The following is a 21,298-nucleotide window of genomic DNA, read 5'->3' as shown; positions in this document are numbered from 1 at the left end:
CTCTCCAACCCTTTCCTCCTTTGTCTTCTTGAGACAGTGCCTCTCCACCGACAGGCTGTCACCTCACTCTCCTGACCTCAACCCACCCACTGTTTGTGGGTGCCTGGTTCATCATCCTTCGTTTTTTCCCAGAACCCACCCAACTCCCAAAGTTTAGCCCGAGTGCCTGCCAAGGACTCTGGCTATTTACCCCATCCTAGTTCCCACCTTTACACGAAAGTCCTGGGGTCCATGCTCAGCTCTCTCAGACCTCAGTTCTTTCCTCCGGAAGTCACCACCTCAACAGCTTCTACTCTGCCAACTGTTGTTGCTGTCTAGTCACTCAGTTGTATCCAACTCTTTATGACCCCATGGACTGTAGTTTGCCAGGCTTCTCTGTTCATGGGATTTCCCAGACAAGAATACTGGAGTAGGTTGCCATTTCCTTCTCTAGAGGATCTTCCCAACCCAGGGATCGAACCTGCATCTCCTGCATTGGCAGGCGGATTCTTCACCACTGAGCCACCAGGGAAGCCCACGCTGCCAATTTTACCCTCAAAACAAAAGGGTATTCCAGGAGGTGGGGTTGGGGTGGAGATTTTCCATCATGTTTCTGTGGACTGAACGGGCTGCTTAGAGTTCAGGGGAAGCATTAGGGGACTGGACATATTCAGCAAGGATTTAAGGGTATGTAGTTGCTTTGGAAATTCTAGTTCTCGGTCCCAAATTTTTGACAGTTTTTTGTTTGTATATTTGTGCTCGTGGTGGTGATTCCTCATTGCTCCCAATAGGTTTATTCACATCCCAGGGAATTTCGGTCACATTTTCCCAATTAGACAAAAATAACAGTCATGTATATGTAATTTTATAAAGAAATATTAGCATGATACAAACTCATGACTAGTCTGTTTCTTATAAAAATGCCTTTATTTCTCTCAAGTCCATGGAATGGAATATTATGCAACTATATTTTTATTGATATATAAATCACATAAGATAAAATTCACCCCACTTTTTGACTGAGCCCCTGTGTGATGTGGGATGATTGGCATGGTTCCCCAACCTGGGTTGGAACCCACACCCCCTGCATTGGAAGCACGAAGTCTTAATCACTGGCTGGCCAGGGAAGACCCATAAAATTCACCCTTTAAAAAAAATTTTATTTATTTTTTGGTTGGGTCTTCCTTGTTCTTCACGGACTTCTCATTGTGGTAGCCTTTCTTGTTACAGAGCCCTGGCTCTAGAGTGCATGGACTTCAGTAGTTGTGGTATGTGGGCTTAGTTGCCCCATGGCATGTGAAATCCTCCTTGAGCAGGGATCGAACCATGTCCCCTGCATTGGCAGGTGGATTCTTAGCCAGGGCACCACCAGGGAAGTCCAAAATTCCCCCTTTTAAAGTATGCCTTTCAGAGGTATTTAGTGTATTCACAGATTGTGGAACCATCATCACTCTCTAATCCCAGAATAGTTTCACCACCTCAAAAATAAACCCCGTCCCCATGAAGCAGTCACTCTCCATTCTCCTCTCCCCCAGCCCCTAGTAACCCTCTTTTCTGTCTCTATAGGTTTGCTTATTCCAGACCTTCCACACAGATCAAATTATACAACAACATGGCCTTTTATGTCTACTTTCTGCCATTTAACATAGTATTTTCAAGTTTCACCCATGTTACAGCATATATCAATACTTTAGTCCTTCTTATGGCTGAATCTGACAGCCTTTTGACAGATCAGATATTTGGTCAACTTTAGGAAAGCCTCTTTTTTTTTTTTTTTCACCCAGTTAGGGGACTGGCACCAATGGGGCAGCCATGGCAGAAGGGAATTAAGGGGAGGGATTCCTGGCTTTTATCTAGTCCTTATTAGGTTTTGGCAGATTAAGGAAAATGTCCCCTTACTTAAAAACTTGAGTTTTAAGAGTGCTGAATTAAGCTAATCACACATTTACCAAATAGTCCCTGCTAAAGGGTAGGAATACAAAGAGTACTGAAGATCTGGTTCTTTTCCTCTAGTTAAAACTGTTGGTTTGGTGGCATAACAAAGGTGATTTTCATAATATGCTAAGAGAGCCAAAAGGAGGGTTAATTTTCTCTGGGAGGTCAGGGAAGTCTGTGTGTGTGTGTGTGTGTGTGTGTGTGTGTGTGTGTGTGTCTGTGGAGGAACAGTACTAAGTCTAGATTATGTAGAAATATGAAGATATTTCTCTCAAGTCCATGGAATGGAATATTATACAACTATATTTTTATTGATATATAAATCACATAAAATTCATCCCACTTTTTGACTGCACCCCTGTGTCATGTGGGATGATTGGCATGATTCGATACAGGCAAAATGGTTCAGTGATTCAGTACAGGCAAAATGCAAAGCACAATTGGGCAAAAGAAGAAGCCTCACAGAAAGGCAGGAACCATGAACATAATACTGAACTATTTAAACTTTATGGGCTATGGGATGGCACCGAATCAAATTTTGCCCATTGGATTGATAAGCTGTACATCATTTTTCTGGTGTAAATTGGGGAAATGGAAGAAAGATAAAGCAGGATGAGATAAAACAGTTAAGAGACTAGTTCTAGATCAGAAATGATAATGTCTGTACAAAGGCAATAACATGAGAAAGAGAGGAAAGGGAAGAATTTGAGAGATTTGAGGGGGAAGATAGGCTCAGAAGAATTGATAAGTAAATGCAAGAGGGTGAGTGAAAGAGAATTTAGAACTACCACATCAGTAGCTTGGACATCTGGGAAGAAAGATATTCTCTGAGATGCGGAGTACAAAAGAAAAACTAAATAGCTTTTGGACTCATTGAGTTTTTTTTAATGTTTATTTTCTTTATTTATTTGGCTGTGTCAGCTCTTAGTTGTAGTACGTAAGATCTTCGATCTTTGTTGAGGCAGGCAGGATCTTTATTTGCAGCATTCGAACTCTTAGCTGTGGCATGTAGGATCTAGTTCCCCGACCAGGGATTGAACCTGGGCTCCCTGCAGTGGGAGCACAGAGCCTTAGCCACCGGACCACCAGGAAAGACCCTGGTGTCAGCTCTTATATCCAACTTTGCTCTTCTTGGCTACTTAAGGATCTAGTTTGGAAGGTTTTTTTTTTTTTTTTTTTTAATTGTTTCTCTTGGAATATCAGGTGTTTAACAATTGGAATTGCCACCAGGCAGACGCAGATCCCTAGGAAGTAGATCCAACCATCATTCCCTTTCAAGAGATAAGGAAATTAAGGCACAAAGAGGTTAAATATCTTGACCCCAGGTGCCTGGCAACAAAGCCCTGTACCTAAGCTATTTTTTTATTTTAGAAGTCCTGACTCCCTGAGCTATGCTCTTTTCACTATTTCTGGCAGGTATCTTACCATATATCTGGGGACTGACAACAGATGTGAAAACCTGAATGGAAGTGTTAATTGCTCAGTCGTGTCTGACTCTTTGTGACCCCCATGGACTGTAGCCCTTCAAGTTCCTCTGTCCATGAAATTCTCCAAGCAAGAATACTGGAGTGGGTAGTCATTCTCTTCTCCAGGGGATCTTTGGGATCTTCCCAACCCAGAGATCAACCCAAGTCTCCTGCATTGCAGGCAGATTCTTTACTGTCTGCACCACTAGGGAAGCCCAAATAGTCCTCTGTAAAGTGCAGGGAAGACCAAAATGCCAATCATCTAATAGTTCTTGAGATTCCTGAGACAGTTAGGGGTCTGCAAGGTCAAAACTATTTTCATTAAAAAACTGAGATACCATTTAACTTTTTACTTAAATTCTTTCTTGAGTATATTGCTGAGTTTTCAAGAGGTTATATAATGTGTGATATTACAACAGACTGACTACAGAAACACATGTAAGAATCCTGCTATTTCATCTTAAAGCAGACATTGTGTGTGCAAGCTCAGTTGTGTCCAACTGTTTGCAACCCCATGGACTGTAACTGACCAGAATCCATGGGATTTACTAGCCAACAATACTGGAGAAGGTTGCCATTTCCTACTCCAGGGGATCTTTCCTACCCAGAGATAGAACTAGAGGCTCCTGAGTCTTCTGCAGTGGCAGGTGGATTCTTTATCACTGGATTACCTGGGAAGTTCAAACCAGACATTAGGTTTGTAAAAAGGTAAAACAATGTCACTCTTCTTTTTTGCTTTGGAAAATTGTCATTTTAAAAACTAAAATGTTATCTATGTTATATGTAAAAAGTTTATTATTGCAATTTTGGGCAATTTTTAAATGGAGACATAATTCATATAACATAAAATTTATCATTTCTAAGTGTACATTTTGGTGGTTTTTAGTACATTCACTGTGTTGTGCAACTATCACCACTGTCTAATTTCAGAACATTTCCATCACCCCTGAAAGAAATTTCAATCTATTAGCAACAGTTCCAGTTCATCAATTCCTTACCATCCCCTGCCAATCGCTAATCAACTTTCTGTCTCTATGGATTTGTTTCTGTAGTTTTTTAAAGTGTATTAATACATGTTTCAAATTTGAATTCATTTCTAACCCAGTAAATATGGATATATCGGTTCAGTTCAGTTCAGTAGCTCAGTCATGTCCGACTCTTTGCGACCCCATGAATCACAGCACGCCAGGCCTCCCTGTCCATCACCAACTCCCGGAGCTCACTCAGACTCATGTCCATCGAGTCAGTGATGCCATCCAGCCATCTCATCCTCTGTCGTCCCCTTCTCCTCTTGCCCCCAATCCCTCCCAGCATCAGAGTCTTTTCCAATGAGTCAACTCTTCGCATGAGGTGGCCAAAGGACTGGAGTTTCAGCTTTAGCATCATTCCTTCCAAAGAAATCCCAGGGCTGATCTCCTTCAGAATGGACTGGTTGGATCTCCTTGCAGTCCAAGGGACTCTCAAGAGTCTTCTCCAACACCACAGTTCAAAAGCATCAATTCTTTGGCACTCAGCTTTCTTCACAGGCCAACTCTCACATCTATACATGACCACTGGAAAAACCATAGCCTTGACTAGACGGACCTTTGTTGGCAAAGTAATGTCTCTGCTTTTCAATATGCTATCTAGGTTGGTCATAACTTTCCTTCCAAGGAATAAGCGTCTTTTAATTTCATGGCTGCAGTCACCATCTGCAGTGCTTTTGGAGCCCCCCAAAATAAAGTCTGACACTGTTTCCACTGTTTCCCCATCTATTTCCCATGAAGTGATGGGACCAGATGCCATGATCTTCGTTTCCTGAATGTTGAGCTTTAAGCCAACTTTTTCACTCTCCACTTTCACTTTCATCAAGAGGCTTTTTGGTTCCTCTTCACTTTCTGCCATAAGGGTGGTGTCATCTGCATATCTGAGGTTATTGGTATTTCCCCCCCATATAAACAGAAGATCTTTGGAGCCTTAATTTTTAAGAATTCAAAGGCATTCCAAGGCCAAAAAAATTGAGAATCACTGGTGTTGTATTTGTTTTCTGATATGTTGGACATAATGTCTAAACCAGGGCCCTACCAGGAACTCAAAGATGGTTAAGCTTCCACAAGGGCTAGGGAACTATTTAACAGACTAGATCCACAGGACATGGGAGCAAGGGTGAAGCTGACCAAGATTTAAGTCACTGAGTAAGAGACGAACCAGGCCTAGACAGACCAGGGACATGCTGAGTTACAAAATAAAGAACCTCCGAGTTGGTCTCCTAGGCTCAGACATAGGACGTAAAAGGACATAGGTCACCTGGCCTCTACACCTCAGAGTGGCTTTGGGCTCAGCAAGAAGTGAGTGCAACGTGATTTATCCACAATCTAGCCAGCGTGGTCCTGACCTAAATCAGTGACTACACCGCTGACTGGCCCTGACGGCAAAGTGCCCAAATAAACAAAAAGATTCCAGCCCCACAAAGGCGAGAAACAACTTCTGAGGCAAGAACCTGTAAAGCTGGAGATCACTGCCAGTCGTTTAGAATAATTCCCTTTCCGTGCAACATCTTTATTCCTGTAACGTGTTTTTATTCTGCCACTAAAATAGCGAAAGCTTTATTCAGTTCAGAGAAATTTTTCAATAAATCAATTAAATGCCTTCGATCACCCTTTGCTCAATTCATACCACAATTCGTAGCTATTTGAGGGGGAAAATGAAGCGAAAAGGCTACACTTAACGCAAACCTACCCCTGGAAACCAGAAGGTATTCGGAGCCCAGGACGCCGCAGCGTTCACTAGTGGTCCAGACGGCCACTGTCGCGAAAGCCTAGGGCGGCGGAGTTTGCACGGGAGCGCCGGCCCGACGTCAACGGCTAAGTAGCCGACGTACGCGCATGCGCTCTCCTCCAGGGGAAACTTTCTTGAAAGACCGGGAGGCCAGCTCTAGAGGGCGGGATAGTGGTAGGCAAATACATGAGCTTCCGGCGACGAGTAGCCGTGATTGGTGAAAACCAATGGAGAGGGCGGGGCAGCGGGAAATTCGAATAGAGAGGCGGGCCCAGTGGGGGAGTGGGATGGACGCGGGGCTCCCGGCGCGGAGGCGACGCGAGATGGCGGCGGCGATCTCGGGTAAGTTAGCCCTACTCGGGCAGGGCGGCTGCTGTAGCCTGGAGTCTTGCGGGGCGATGGGTCGGAGTCCAGTGTGGGCTCGGTGAGTTGTTCCGGAGACCGCGGTATGGCGCGGGGGCGGGGAGGAGAAAGCTGGGAGTGTGGGTGGGAGTCGCAGTTCTGCTTCCTGCTCTCGCTGTCCGTCTGTAGACCCGGGTTGAGACCTAGTTCCGGCGCAGTTTTGACCCCAGCTCACTTTTCCCTGTGAACGTCAGTTTTCTTTGTTAATAAAATGGGGACAGTGACCCATCTCAGAAGATTACAGGAGTAAGCGAGCGAAAAGTAGCTAACTTTATTCTCTAACCATAGGGACAAAAGGGATCTAGATACACGTTTGGTTGGGGTAATAGTTCCTGTATGACGTGTTGTTTGGGTTCAGGGAGATCCCTGAGAGAGGTAAGAGGTTCAGACGGGCTGCAGCAGAGTGTGAGTTGACAGCATAAGATGTGCTGTTATCACAGAAAAGGGAAGTAGGGACTGTTTCTTTTTCTAGTAGCCCTGCAAGTCAGAACTGTTGGAAAGGTTACTAGGACATTCAGAATCTTGCTCTTCTGTCTTTGTGTACACTGAATTCTGGTCAGTGATTATAATGGGCACCATAGAATTTATCTGAGACCTTACTGTTTGTCGGGCCCTGTTTGGAAACAAAGCTATTTAATAGGATGTCAAGCACATGTTGAGCCCTTGATAGGAGTGAGGCACAGTTGTAAGTACGTTATGGTGATAATCATTTAATCTCTACGTGCTGGTATGAGGTAGTTTACTATTGTTCCTGTTTTACAGATGAAGAAACCAAAGAACCATAGATAGGTTAAAAAGCTTGCTCAAAGTTAACACAACCAGTAAATAGTGGAGTCTGAATTCGTACTCAGCAAATCTGATTCTAGAGTCTCTGCTCTTAACCATTTTGCTCAAGCACATGATATTCCTGCCATCTGAGCACAACCTCCCCTCAGCCTTCCAAGATCCACTGTGTCTGGTACATTGTAGATATCACAAAAATGCTTCAGTGAATATTGTCCCTTCTTTAGAGGAGCTTTAGTCTGTATCAGTAGTCATAAAAATCTATAACATAGTGAAAAGCAATGAGAGGTATGTATAAACTACTATAGGGAACACAGAATCTGAAGTAAACTCTTGGGTATTCTAGGAAGACTTCATTAAGGAAGTGATATTTGAGGGGGGTTTCAAAGGTTGGATAGAAGTTTGCTAGGCTTTGTTGGATGGAAAAGACCACCAATTGATCTATTTCTTATGTTGTAAAGAGAGGCCAAAGATGCTCTCTTTGGCTCAATTTCCTAATCAATAAAAGAAGAGTTAAGTTGAATGAAGCTTGGGAATCATGGGAGGAGGGGGAAATTAGAAATAATTAGAAGTGCTAACTTCGCCCAACCTCAAACTGACTTTTTAAAAAAATATATTATTTTTTTCAAAGTGGCTTTTATGGTGAAATAGACTCTTCTACCATTGGCAGTTGTGTGAGTGTGCCTCCTTCCAACTTCCCCTGGACTCTGAGCTTTGGAGGAAGAATGGCAGTGGCCACAGTTTATGGTATTCATTTGACAGATCTTACTTTGTTCAGCAAATACCCCCGAGAGCCTATTCTGTGCTGGATGTTGGGAATATAAAGGCAAGCCAAGTAAGACTTGTTTTCACTGAATTCACAGTTAGATGAAAAAGACAGACAAATGCACAGCTACAGGAGAGTGTGATGGAGAAGCTAGGGAGGAAGTAGAGGGAGAATGATTGGAAGGGAATGAGACTGGAGGCAAGGAGACCAGTTGGGAGGCTGTTGAAATGAAGACAACCTTGGCAAAGACTGCACAGCAGGAAAGAAGAGGACTTATTTTAAAAACGTAGAATTAACATATGTTAATGAAGAACTGGTGTGAGAAATGAGAGAGAAGATGGAGTTAAGAAAGCCTCTCCGATCTTTGGGGTTGGTTCCATTTATTTATGTTAGAGAGCGTAGAGGGAAGATGGGGTTGCAGAGGGATGGGGAAGGATTCAGTTTAAGACAGTGGAGTTTGAAATACCATGTGAGAGGAGGTGTCAGGGCAGCAGAGAGCACTCTGGTGTGGAGGTGTCAATTAGGCGTCATTAGCCTTGAGATGGTAATTGAAGTCAGGAGCACAGGTGACATGCCTGTGAAATTAGTCAGTCAGTAATGGTGTTCTCAACTGGGGGCAATTGTGTTCTCCATGGGGACACTTGTGATATCTGGAGACGTTATTGGTTGTTGCAGTGGTCATGGTGGTGGGGTATGTGCTAAACTTCCTACAATGCATAGGGGAGCCCCATCCCCAAAGAATTATCCAGCCCACAATATCAATAGTGCAGGAATTGAGCAACCCTGATCTAGAAAGAGGATAGAAGGAGCTAAGGGAAAACATCTAAGACTGGAAGAAACTAAGGAGTGACTAGACAGCTGGTGGGTGGCAGGAAAACTAAGGGAAAAGTGTATTTTCCAAAGGAAAGTGGATCTGGGGTGTTGAATACTGCAGGGAAGTCAAACAGGATGGGGACTGAACCCGGCTGTGGGCTCTAGCAGTAAAGAGGTCACTGGTGACCCTGTGAATGATGAGGGCAGGAGTGAGTTGCTGCCTTGAAGGGAGTAGCAAGAGAAATGTGTTAATTACAATAGCTGACATCTGCTGAGTGCTTATGCTGGCACTGTGTTAAAACATTGTATGTACGTTATTTCTCTGGCTCCTCACAATCTTATGAGGTAGATACTGTTATTTTTAAAAAAAGAAACTGCGGTTTGAAGAGGTTAAGAAAGAAGCCTTCCCAAGGTCACACAGCTAGTAGAGGAACTTGTCTCTGACTCTGAGGCCCATGGGGATGTAGGGTCTAAGAAGGCCCAGGAATCACATAATGCACTTTAGAGTTAGACCTTCATCTGAAGCTCTGTCACTAGCTAGCTATTGACTATGGGCAAGCTAGCTAACCTCTCTATGCTGCCATTTCCTCATTTGGAAAATGGATGAATATATAACAAGATGCTTACTGGGTTTTTATCAAGTACCAGTGCTGTTGTGCTTCCCAGGTGGCGCAGAGGTAAAGAATCCGCCTGCCAGTTGGCAGGAGACACAAGAGACACGGGTTTGATCCCTGGGTCGGGAGGATCCGCTGGACTAAGAAATGGCAACCCACTCAGTATTCTTGCCTGGAAAATTCCATGGACAGAGGAGCCTAGCAGGCTACATACAGTCCGTGGGGTCATAAAGAATATAACTGAGCATATACACACACACCAATGCTATTGCTGTTCTAAGCACTTTTATGTGAATGACCTTATTTACTGCCATAAGAACCCAACAAGTATTTTTATTTATCCCCATTTTGACAGGTTGTGGAAATTGAGGCATAGGGATGGAAAATCATTTCCCCAGGTTATTTAGTTAGTTGTTAAGTGGCAGAGCTAGGATTTGAACCTAGGCCATCTTAACTAGAATTGTTACCAACCTACTTACTATGTACTAGTTACTGTGTTGACATTTTACATGTTACTTCTTTTAATCCTCATTAAGATTCTTCCAAGGCCCTCCTCGCCCTATTTTATAGACAAGAAAACTGGGGCTCATGGGTGTTAAGTCACTTGCCCAAGGTCACAAGCTGATAAGTGTTAGAGCTGGAATTGAAATCCAGCTCTGTCTAGCCAGAGTCTATACTCTTTCTGCATCACCACAGACTTCCCCTTCCCCTTGTACTGCTCACTGAGCTTCTTTGAGTGCTTCTGTATCTACTATCCCTGCTGTCACTGAAAAAAACCTGGGAAAGACAGGCCAGGGGAAGTTCCTGCACAGAGTTTTGAGAAGTCATTGACCTCTTTGCAGTCTTAGTTTTCTCATCTGCATGTTTCTACTTCCTTCTGACTTTCAGGACTGCCATGAGGGTCAAATGAAAACTCGATGCCCAAGTGCTTCGTAAACTTTAAAGTGAGAAATGGGGTTGCTAGCTTCATTTGTCAGATGAAGGAACGGAGGCCTAGTGTTTGGAACAGGCCGTCTGTTGTGGGTATACCTTACTTACATAAAAGATTCTTCCTGGGGTAGCCTGTCCTGCTGCTTCTATGTTGGCCACAGATACCAGCCTGCTACCTTAATATGAGGTCCGTGGGTCCCAGCAACCAGCTGCCACCGCCAGCAAAAATGGAGAGTCAGAGCTACCAAGAACTTTCCCAATTGGTATGTGACAGGGAGGCAATACGACATCCTCATTAAAAGCAGATTTTTGGAGGTGGAATCTAGATTTGAATTCTGTTGTTAGCTATCAGCTATAGTATAGTATCTGAAATACAGAAATACCTACCTCATAGATTTTTTCAGCTCACAGAAAGAAAAGCCCTTTTTTTTTTTTTTCCAGTTGTATCTTGTGTTTTTTTGATGATAAAAATAACTACCCCCCCCCCCGCCACTCCCAGATGACTTAGATTTAATTATGAGAAGCAAACTAAACAGAAAACTTAACACAGAGAAGCACTGCATGTTAGTGCCTTTGCAAGCTGTGGGACTGGAGGCTGCCTCTTAACTTTATCCTTTCCAAAGTTGTCCACAGTGTCGTGTTTTTTTTTTGTTTTTTTTTTAATTTTTTGACCACACTGCTTGGCATGCAGGATCTTAGTTCCCTGACCCGGGATTGAACTCACAGCTTCTGTAATGGAAGCACTTAACCACTGGATCACCAGGGAAGTCCTGTTATTTTTTACTACAGATGTTACAGCATTACAGAACTGGGTAACATAGAAAATAAACCCACATGACCCTCCACAGAGAGAAAACCATACTTAACAGTTTGTGCAGGGGGACATATGTATGTATGTACAAACTTATATATATAAGAAACTCCAGGCAAGAATAGAGGCACGGAAAGCTCAGGGAGTTCAGTGACTGGTTTTTAGATGGGGCAAATGTCCACTTCCTTAATCCTAGAAAAATCCCGTGAGGTCCTGGTCTGCCACACCTTGACAATTCAATGTCCCACTGCAGCATAAGCATTACCTAGAAGTTGCTAGAAATGCAGAATCTTTAGATCCTTTAGGTTATTTGTATACACATCACAATTTACACCCACTTATACCTACTTACTGAAGATAGGAACAGAGGCCAACCTCGCAGACACACCCAGCACGGCCAGGGTTCAAAGAGCATCCCCTGAAATGAGCCGTGGTCCCCTGACCCTCCCAGGGGGATCTCTGGGACACAGTCTTCAGGCTTCCTTCCCTGCCTCTGTTGTCAAGGTTCTGGGTGGGCGGGGGGAGTCTCTTAGTCTACTAAGATGTTGGGGTTTTACTCAGCCTTTAGGCCCTGTTTATTCCTCTGAATAGCAAAGAAGACACAATGTAGGTTATGGTTCAAGATACAGTTATAGCCACAGGGCTCCAGGCCTAAGACACCGAGGTGCTTGGAGAACGGCTGCACCTCTGTGAGCATCTTCACAGGTAAATAGGACTGACAGAAGCTAGCTTTCAGGGACACCATGGAAGTTAAAGTGTGCTAGCACTTAGTCGGACACGACTGAAGGGACTTAGCAGCAGCAGCAGCAGCACTTAGCCAGTGCTTCATAAATGTGAATGTTTGCTAGGTACACGATCTGGTTTATGGTTCCAGCCATAGATAATCTCTCTCCTTCAGCCCCCCACTGCACCCTGCCTGAGACCGTGTATTTGATTCATCTTTCTCTTCCATCCTGCCTTTCTGTGCTTGACTCACCTACAGGACACACACAGTCCTGCCTTAGCGGTTCTGCACGGGGGCCGTGCTTTCACCCCTCCATACGTTTTGCACATGCTTGGCAGTGACCCTACTCATTCTTCAGGGGTCAGCTCAATTACCTCCACCTCCAAGATTCCTACCCTTGTGTATTCGTGTGTGCTCAGTTGTGTCACACTCTTTGCAACCTTATGGACTGTAGCCCGCCAGGCTCCTCTGTCCATCGGATTTCCCAGGCAAGAATATTGGAGTGGGTTGCCATGCCCTTCTCCAGGGGATCTTCCCAACCTAGGGTTCGAAGCTGTGTCTCTTACATCTCCCACATTGGCAGGTGGGTTCTTTACGACTAGTGCCACTTGGGAAGCCCACTCCTACTTTTATCTCTCACCAAAGCTGCCACCATACTTCACACCTAAAAATGATCTTCTAGGAGCCGGTCGCTGTCGGCTAAGCAAGGTGGGCGCTGGCCGGCGCCCACCTCCAGCTCGAGTGAGGGTAGCTGTGAGACTGCGGCCCTTTGTGGATGGGACAGCTGGAGAAAACGACACCCCCTGTGTGCGGGGCCTGGACAGCTGTTCTCTGGAGATTGCCAACTGGAGGAACCACCAGGAGACTCTCAAATACCAGTAAGGTTCAGGCCACACTCCCTCCCGATCTCTCTCCTAGGCCTGCTCACACTATCACTTACCCAGAAGCGATTTCTCAGACCTCCTCCTGAGGATCCTTCTTCCTTCCTTCGTGCAGCTTTGTTTGCCACACCTTCGTTGCAGGTAATATTCACGGGTGCCCACTGTGATAGGGCCTCTCTAGGAGAGTGTAGGGAGGGCTAGAGGCTGAGTCAGACACACGTTGCTGTTCACAGTCTTGGAGGGAAGCAGGCCCAAAGTGGGGAAGGAGCAGCGAAGGCGAGCTAGGGAGTCCAGCTCGGCCCTCTGGGGAGGGGTGGGAAGGATTGGGGAAACATAGACCAGCTGGCCAACCCAGGCTGCGGCTGGGTGGTGTCAGATAAGACCACCCACGTTTGGGGGATAGAGCTCACAGCTATTTTAAAATTCCTTGGGAGATTTAAAGTTCAGGCTCCTCGGCCTGTCATTCTAGGCTAGAGGATGGGAAACTAAGATCTGCAGGTGAAATCTGTCAGCAGACTTTGTGTAAATAAGGCTTTACTGGAATATAGTCATGCTCATTTATTTACATACTATCTGCGGCTGCTTTCTGCCTGACTACAGTGACGGGTGAGCAGTTGTGAAAGGAACCATGTAGTCCACAGAGCCCCAAATATCTACTATCTGGCTTCTTATGGAAAAAGTTTGCCAACCTTGTTCTAGGCCCTTGACAACTCGGCTTCAGTTTCTTTCCAGCCTCATTTCCCCCAGCACATGCTACCCTCCACTTATATCTGTGCTAATCCCTGCCTCAACCAAAGCTTCTCCATCAGAGGACAGTGACTAAGCCTCAGGTGTGTCAAGTCTCATCTAGTCTTTACTCCATGGTGGTGTACAGATGCCACTTGCTATAAATTCTTTGATGTGAAAAAGGATTGGGAAGCCTGGCCCTTTTATACCACGTCTTGTGTGCTATTTTTGACACTTAGAGTATCTTTCTCTTCTCTCTCTGGCAAAAATCCTCCTTCCCCAGGCAGAATGTTACTCCTTCTAGTGCATTCTCATCTTTGTTTCCTGAGTCGCAGCAAAGTGTGGGTATCTCTGCTACCAGACTGCAGAACTCCTAAGAGCAGGAATACCAAATTATTTCTCTCTGTGTTTCTACAGCAATACAGAGACTGGGACAGAATGGGTGTTCAGTGGGCACTTTCTTAGATCTTTGTGCAAGAAGAATAGAGACCCTTAAATGTGAGACCAGTTTTATCCTCTAGACCTGGGTGAGAATGGAACCCACCACTGAGTCCCGCCTTTCTTCCTGCCCTCAGGTTTGATGCTTTCTACGGGGAGAGGAGCTCTCAGCAGGACATCTATGCAGGATCGGTGCAGCCCATCCTGAGGCACTTGCTGGAAGGGCAGAATGCCAGTGTGCTCGCCTATGGGCCCACAGGGGCAGGTGAGGAGGCCAGATACAGAGCAGCCCTGGGCCAGAAGGGACTCGGGAATGGGGAAGAAAATCTCACAGCTCTCTCCACTCTTTCCCCAGGGAAGACGCATACGATGCTGGGCAGCCCAGAACAGCCTGGGGTGATTCCTCGAGCTCTCATGGACCTCCTGCAGCTCACGAGGGAGGAGGGTGCTGAGGGCCGGCCGTGGGCCCTCTCTGTCACTATGTCCTACTTAGAGATCTACCAGGAAAAGGTGAGCCCCCTGGCCCCATTTTTAAATATTCATTTGGCTGCTCAGGGTCTTAGGTGCGGCACATGTGGGATCTTTAGTTGCCATGTGGGATCTAGTTCCCTGACCAGGGATCGAACCCAGGCCCCCTGCACTGGGAGTGTGGAGTCTTAGCCACTGGACCACCGGGAAGTCCTCAAGGGCCCTTTCTGACTGGTGAGGGAAGAAACAAAAGGTAAAAATCAGACCCGGTTCTGGAACATGAAGCTTTGATCTAGCAAGGACACCTGGAAAGACAGAGGTTGGGGTAGCAGATGGCACAACTCTGAGAATCCAGCAAAGAAAATGAGAACCACAGGCAGGAAGTAGGCAGCCTGTAAGTGGAGAATTGGCCCTACCCCTCACTGCTCACATAGGTATTAGACCTCTTGGAACCTTCATCGGGAGACCTGGTGATCCGAGAAGACTGCCGAGGAAATATCCTGATTCCGGGCCTCACGCAGAAGCCCATCACTAGCTTTGCTGATTTTGAGCGGCACTTCCTGCCAGCCAGTCGAAATCGGACTGTGGGAGCCACCCGGCTCAACCAGCGCTCTTCCCGCAGTCATGCTGTGCTCCTGGTTAAGGTGAGACTCCTCCTCCACCCCCGACAGGGGTGAGGACCTGCAGAGCCCCCGGAATTTGAACTAAATGGGGGCCCTTGCTCTTGCCCCCAGGTGGATCAGCGAGAACGCCTGGCCCCATTTCGCCAGCGGGAAGGGAAACTCTACTTGATTGACTTGGCTGGCTCAGAGGACAACCGGCGCACAGGCAACAAGGGCCTGAGGCTGAAGGAGAGTGGAGCCATCAACACCTCCCTGTTTGTATTAGGCAAGGTGGTGGATGCCTTGAACCAGGGCCTCCCTCGGGTGCCCTACCGGGACAGCAAGCTCACTCGCTTGTTGCAGGTCAGGCCTCCCATCTCGGGTAAAAGGGGCTGGAGAAGGGGGTTCTCAGGCCTGCCGGGGTATCGGGGAGCAGTGGTCAGGGAGGGGGAAGGTGAGGCTACTGACCTACCCACCCTGCCCTGTCGCCGTCTCTCAGGACTCTCTGGGTGGCTCAGCTCACAGCATCCTCATTGCCAACATTGCCCCTGAGAGACGCTTCTATCTGGACACAGTCTCTGCACTCAACTTTGCAGCCAGGTCCAAGGAGGTGATCAACCGGCCTTTTACCAATGAGAGCCTGCAGCTTCCTGGTGAGGACTGGGGTGGACTGGAGTGGACAGGCCAAGGCTGGATACCTGGGGAGTTTGCTGAATCCACCAAGGATCAGCACAGAAATTGACACCCCCTCTTTCCCCACCCTGCCATCTTCCCCTAGTCTTGGCACCTGTTAAATTGTCTCAGAAAGAACTGCTAGGCCCATCAGAGGCAAAGAGAGCCCGAGGCCCTGAGGAAGAGGAAACTGAGAGTCCCGAACTCCCAATAGCTCCAGCCTCTGCCTCCCAGAAACTCAGGTGAGCAGAGAGGGAGGGGTCTTGGGCATATTCCCTTTCCTGTTGCGTCCGGGTTGGGTGCAGAGTGGCTGTGGATTTAGTCTGTTGGATCCTTGAGTTGTGAACTTGTTCTTCCACTGGATTCAGCCAAAATCCTACTCTACTGAATTCATTGCAATCTCCAGCCTTGATGCTGCTATCGGGTCATAAGGAGGCTCCTTGAGCTCCTAGCCGCCACCCCCATCCCCCTTTTCTATTTTCCAACTCATTTAGGCAGTCAGCAAAATCTCACATTTTGGCACCAGTGTTTCAAGGATGAGCACTTTCGCTTCTGATTCAAGAAGTAATGAGGATCAGGTCTTTCAGGTCCCAAGAATAAAGCAGAGCAAAGGAGATAAAAAGAAAGATGTCTCATTGAGACTCAGTCTGTGTGTCCAGGGTCCAGCCTTTCTGTAACTTTCCATGGGGTCAGCTGCTGTCCTAACTTTGCCCTGCTTCTACCCTCAATCCATACAAGGCCTCTCTAAACCAGGGAGGTGTGTGACCTCCTTTCCTGTTCTGATAGCCCCACCTCATGGCCCAGTATGCACTCATGTTCAAGTCACCCCTGTTCAGTGGTCTTGGCTTTCTGTGTCTGGCCACCTAGCCTTCCAATGAACCACTTGCATCTTGATCTTTGTCCTTTTTCTACCCCTAGCTCCAATAAAGCTTCTCAACTCTCTTAAGTCCTAAGACAACTGAACAGAGGTGACCTGAGGAGGCCAAGGATTAGTGCACATTCTGCCCCAGGGGACAGTTGTATCAGGTTGGCCAAAAGATTCATTCAGGTTTTTTCATAGCATCTTACAGAAAAACCGGAACTTTTTGACCAACTCACTATTTTAGAAAGGATGGCAAAAAGCGCTTGGGTACTTGTGTTCACTCGGAACCCCATCTCTCGATCTTGTCCTTCTTAAACTGTTGTCAGCAGTCCCCTCTCCTATGTGTACAGACTCAAGAGAAACATACACACATGCGCATCTGTAAAACACGTGAACAAGCAAGGTCTCTGCCAGATAGGGACACATCAGACCTAAACACACCCTGACCTCAGCGGGCTCACATTTCAGTAGAGGAAGCAAGACAGGAACGTTGTATATGACGAAAGGTCGACAGTACAGAGCACGATAAGGAGGATCATTTTGTTCTGCTACAGCCAGGAAAGAAGAAATGACTTCTGTATTCACCTGTACTTTCTAATCCTGCTCTCCGAGGCCCTTGTATCTAAAGAACAGGGCAGTTTCTATCCTTGAGAAGCTAGTTCATAGTGTAGGAAAGAAGATACACAGCCAAGCTGGCATCACCAGAAAGGTAGCATCAAACTGACTTTGAATGACAATTGAGATCAGATTGTCATTGATCTCAATTGTCATTGAGGGGGAAATTCCAGACAGAAGAAACAAATGTTACCATGTTCAGATTAAGTCAGGTCTCCATTTGAATAGGCTTTTCCTACTGCCCACAGGAGAAAGGCTTGGCATTTGAGGTCTTCAGGGGTTTTCAGAGCCCTGCTTAAGATGACTTCCTCTGTGAATCTTGCACCAACTGCTCCTCCAAATGAACAGGCACACTGATGGCCCTTGCAGTCACCTTATGCTCTCTTACTGTTCGACAGTGAGTGCCTCAGGGCAGGGGGATGTCTTAGATCCCATGAATACCTGCCATTCAGTGGTCATGAAATGCTTCTTCTCATTTGATCTCCTGGCCTCCTTGAGAGGTTTACCTGAACAAGTAGTGATTGATCCCCATTCACCTGAAGAAGACACTGCACCCAGGGTGTCTGGATAACTTGTACAGGGTTGCCAGCAAGTTAATAGTAGGGTTCTGGAACCATAGAAACACCAAGTTAAGGCAGGATGAGGGGAATCCTGCTGCTGGAGAGGATGATGAGAGAAGAGGTAAGTGGGGAGTAACCTCTTTGTGTGCTCAGCCCTCTACAGAAGCTAAGCAGCATGGATCCGGCAATGCTTGAGCGCCTTCTAAGCTTGGACCGTCTGCTGGGCTCCCAGGGGAGCCAGGGGACCCCTCTGCTGAGCACCCCAAAGCGAGAGCGGATGGTGCTCATGAAGACGGTGGAAGAGAAGGATTTGGAAATTGAGGTAAGTGTTGAAGGTTGGGGCTGGGATTCCTGCTGACCTTGAGAAGCAGTCAGAGGATCTTCAGATAGGGAAGGACCGGAAAGGCTGGACCAGCATCCAGTTTTCACCCAACACTGGAATCCCTCAGTTCTCTAGCTTCTGCTTGAATGTCCTTAATATGGCTGAACTTTGAAAAATAATTGAGATCCTATGTGAGGGGGCAAGAGAAAAAAATTCCAGGTACAAGTGTAGGACATTGCCATTTGCTAAAACCCGGATCAAATTAAGTCAGGACTCTCCGCTTGAATAGCCTTTCCCTTCAGTATTTCACAAAGAAGCTCCTTCCACCTCTGGGCAGCCCTGATCATTCAGTTCAGTCGCTCAGTCGTGTCCAGCTCTTTGCAACTCCATGAATCGCAGCACGCCAGGCCTCCCTGTCCATCACCAACTCCTGGAGTTCACCCAAACTCTTCTGCATCAAGTCGGTGATGCCATCCAGCCATCTCATCCTTTGTCGTTCCCTTCTCCTCCTGCCCCCAATCCCTCCCAGCATCAGGGTCTTTTCCAATGAGTCAGCTCTTCGCATGAGGTGGCTATATTGGAATTTCAGCCTCAGCATCAGTCCTTCCAATGAACACCCAGGACTGGTCTCCTTTAGGATGGACTGGATGGATCTCCTTGCAGTCCAAGGGACTCTCAAGAGTCTTCTCCAGTACCACAGTTCAAAAGCATCAAGTTCTTCCGCGCTCAGCTTTCTTCACAGTCCAACTCTCACATCCATACATGACCACTGGAAAAACCATAGCCTTGAATAGACGCACCCTTGTTCGCCAAGTAATATCTCTGCTTTTTAATATGCTGTCTAGGTTGATCATAACTTTCCTTCCAAGGAGTAAGTGTCTTTTAATTTCATGGCTGCAATCACCATCTGCAATGATTTGGGAGCCCCCAAAAATAGTCTGACACTGTTTGCACTGTTTCCCCATCTATTTCCCTGATCATTAGAAAGCCCTTAATACCCTGGGCTCCAATTGTCCTGGTACTTTATCTTGTTGGTGCTCACTCTGCTCTTCTAAGGCCTTGGAGCCCTGCACACTCACTTTGCTAACCCACTGCCTTAAAGTTGGTTCTGGATCATCTCTCTCCCTGATCCTTTCTAACAGAGGCTTAAGATGAAGCAAAAAGAACTAGAAGCCAAAGTGCTGGCCCAGGAGGCTGCTGATCCCAAGGAGAAAGAGAACTACTCTACCACAATGCTCCGACCCCTTGCTCGCCGTACAGTCACAGTGGCTAAGCCCCTCAAAAAGGCAGTGGTAATGCCTCTACAACTGAGTAAGTTTGGCTGTAGGGGCCAGAAGGGCCCAGATAACCGAGACCTTGGAAGGAAGGTGGTATTTGGAGCAGCTGTCCTTATGTCACTCATGTCCTCCCACCATGATGGAAAGGGGGAAAGTGGATATGAAATAAGAGCTGGGTGTACTGCTCTCATTGAGTACAGTGGGGTAGACTGACCAGTGCATGACTGATTATCATGAAAGACCAACTGAGATTACCTTCATGTACAAGTATGAGAAAGATCCAATGGAAACAAAAGAGAAGGTTAATTTGGGGTGGAGGGGAACTGAGGAATCAGTAATGGAAGACCAAATGGCTACCGGGGGGCTGAAAAGTGGCCTCTGCTCTGACTCCAGCTCATGATTCTTACTTTCAGTTCAGGAGCAGGCAGCATCCCCAAATGCGAAGATCCATATCCTGAAGAAGAAAGGCCGGAAGAGAAAGGTGAGAGCAGCTGCAGGCTTAGGCTACACCTAGAGCCCAGGAGAGGCAGAGACCTCTAGTGGGAAGAGGACTGGCCACAGAGTTACGTGGCCTCTCCAAACACTTATCAGCTATTTACAACCCCTCCATGTTGCTCACCCTCAGAATGCCTTACAGCGCATTTAGGATGAAATGTGGTACTATGAATGTACCTAGCAGGATGGCTATCCATCACCTGTTATTTTTTTTTCTTCCCATGGCTTGCACTCTATCAGCTGCTTGGCACAGTGTGTAGCCTGGGTCCTGCCCTCTACAAACTACAGAGCCCACTTAGGCAGACAACTAAACAGTCAAGAAATAACACTGAAAGACTCACCTCAGTTTTTAAACTGAGATGACATCAGTTGAGAGTCATTTGTTGAGTACTTTGTCTTATGTGGCTTCCTGAAGATGAAAGAACTTACTCTTTCCTTTTCAGAAATGACGGACCAGATTTAAGAGCTTACTGTGTGTTTTACATTCATTATCTCATTTGATCATCACAACTCTATTCTACTCTTTCACAGATCAGATAAATTGGGAATCACGCCAGAGTGACAAGAGGGAGGGGTGTCGGACAGACACTGGACAGGAGGGAAATAGAGGCCGGGGAGGGCGGGCGGGTAGCTGCTGTTAAGACTCCTATCCTTGGCAGAGGAGTCCAGAGCGGTTCACTGCCACGGGCCGAACAGCAAACTCTGCTGTTTCTGTCACTCACCTCCTGCCTCAATAGCTGGAGTCCCTGGATGCATCACAGCCAGAGAAGGCTGAGGACGGCTGGGAGCTGCAGATCAGCCCAGAGCTACTGGCCCATGGTCGCCAAAAAATATTAGATCTGCTGAACGAAGGCTCAGCCCGTGATCTTCGCAGCCTGCAGCGCATTGGCCAAAAGAAGGCTCAGCTCATCGTGGGCTGGAGGGAGCTCCATGGCCCCTTCAGCCAGGTAATGGCCCAGGGAGGACAGTCCTGGAATGGAGTTGGGTGGGGGAAACCTGGCCTAGACCCTTCCCCATCGCTGTTGTCCTGCCAGGTTGAGGACCTGGAACGCGTGGAGGGTATATCAGGGAAACAGATGGAGTCGTTCCTGAAGGTGAGCTCGCGGCTCGGGCCCCCTTGTTCCCCTGGCTTGTGCCCTGCCGGCTCTAAACCTGCTCTCCCCTTCCTTTCTGTGTTGCAGGCAAACATCCTGGGTCTTGCCGCGGGCCAAGGCTGTGGCCCCTCCTGACTGCCGGCTCCCCTCCTTTGCATCCCCCCGTTGTTTTTTTTTTTTTAAGTCCTTGTGTAACTGCTTGTCTTGTAAATACAGTTTTCACTCCATTGCTTCAGCCTGATTCTTGGGACTACGGGGGCGGGGCCGGGGTATAATTGCCCTTGGGATGGGCCACAAGCTCAGCCG

General features: G+C 46.9%; 1 protein-coding gene and 1 long non-coding RNA gene across 2 annotated transcripts; one reads left to right on the top strand and one right to left on the bottom strand.

The window, feature by feature from the left end:
* Nucleotides 1-3,064: 3,064 nt before the first annotated feature.
* Nucleotides 3,065-14,166, bottom strand: LOC139179728 (uncharacterized). The gene is made up of 2 exons (XR_011564063.1): nt 12,921-14,166; nt 3,065-6,720 (listed from the first exon to the last, which is right to left on the bottom strand). It is a non-coding gene; the product is annotated as an uncharacterized lncRNA (long non-coding RNA).
* Nucleotides 6,365-21,222, top strand: KIF22 (kinesin family member 22). The gene is made up of 14 exons (XM_019988310.2): nt 6,365-6,479; nt 12,663-12,858; nt 14,163-14,290; nt 14,381-14,535; nt 14,928-15,137; nt 15,228-15,458; nt 15,595-15,748; nt 15,874-16,009; nt 17,958-18,126; nt 19,269-19,437; nt 19,817-19,884; nt 20,636-20,845; nt 20,933-20,992; nt 21,080-21,222. The coding sequence occupies exons 1-14, from the start codon at nt 6,365-6,367 to the stop codon at nt 21,125-21,127; spliced, it is 2,049 nt and encodes a 682-aa protein (XP_019843869.2). The 3' UTR covers nt 21,128-21,222.
* The last annotated feature ends 76 nt before the right edge of the window (nt 21,223-21,298 follow it).

This window comes from Bos indicus, chromosome 25 (assembly GCF_029378745.1).
Source record: "Bos indicus isolate NIAB-ARS_2022 breed Sahiwal x Tharparkar chromosome 25, NIAB-ARS_B.indTharparkar_mat_pri_1.0, whole genome shotgun sequence".
NCBI lineage: Eukaryota > Metazoa > Chordata > Mammalia > Artiodactyla > Bovidae > Bos > Bos indicus.
Note: the sequence above shows the minus strand (reverse complement) of the source record. Positions and strands in the feature narration are given on the sequence as shown.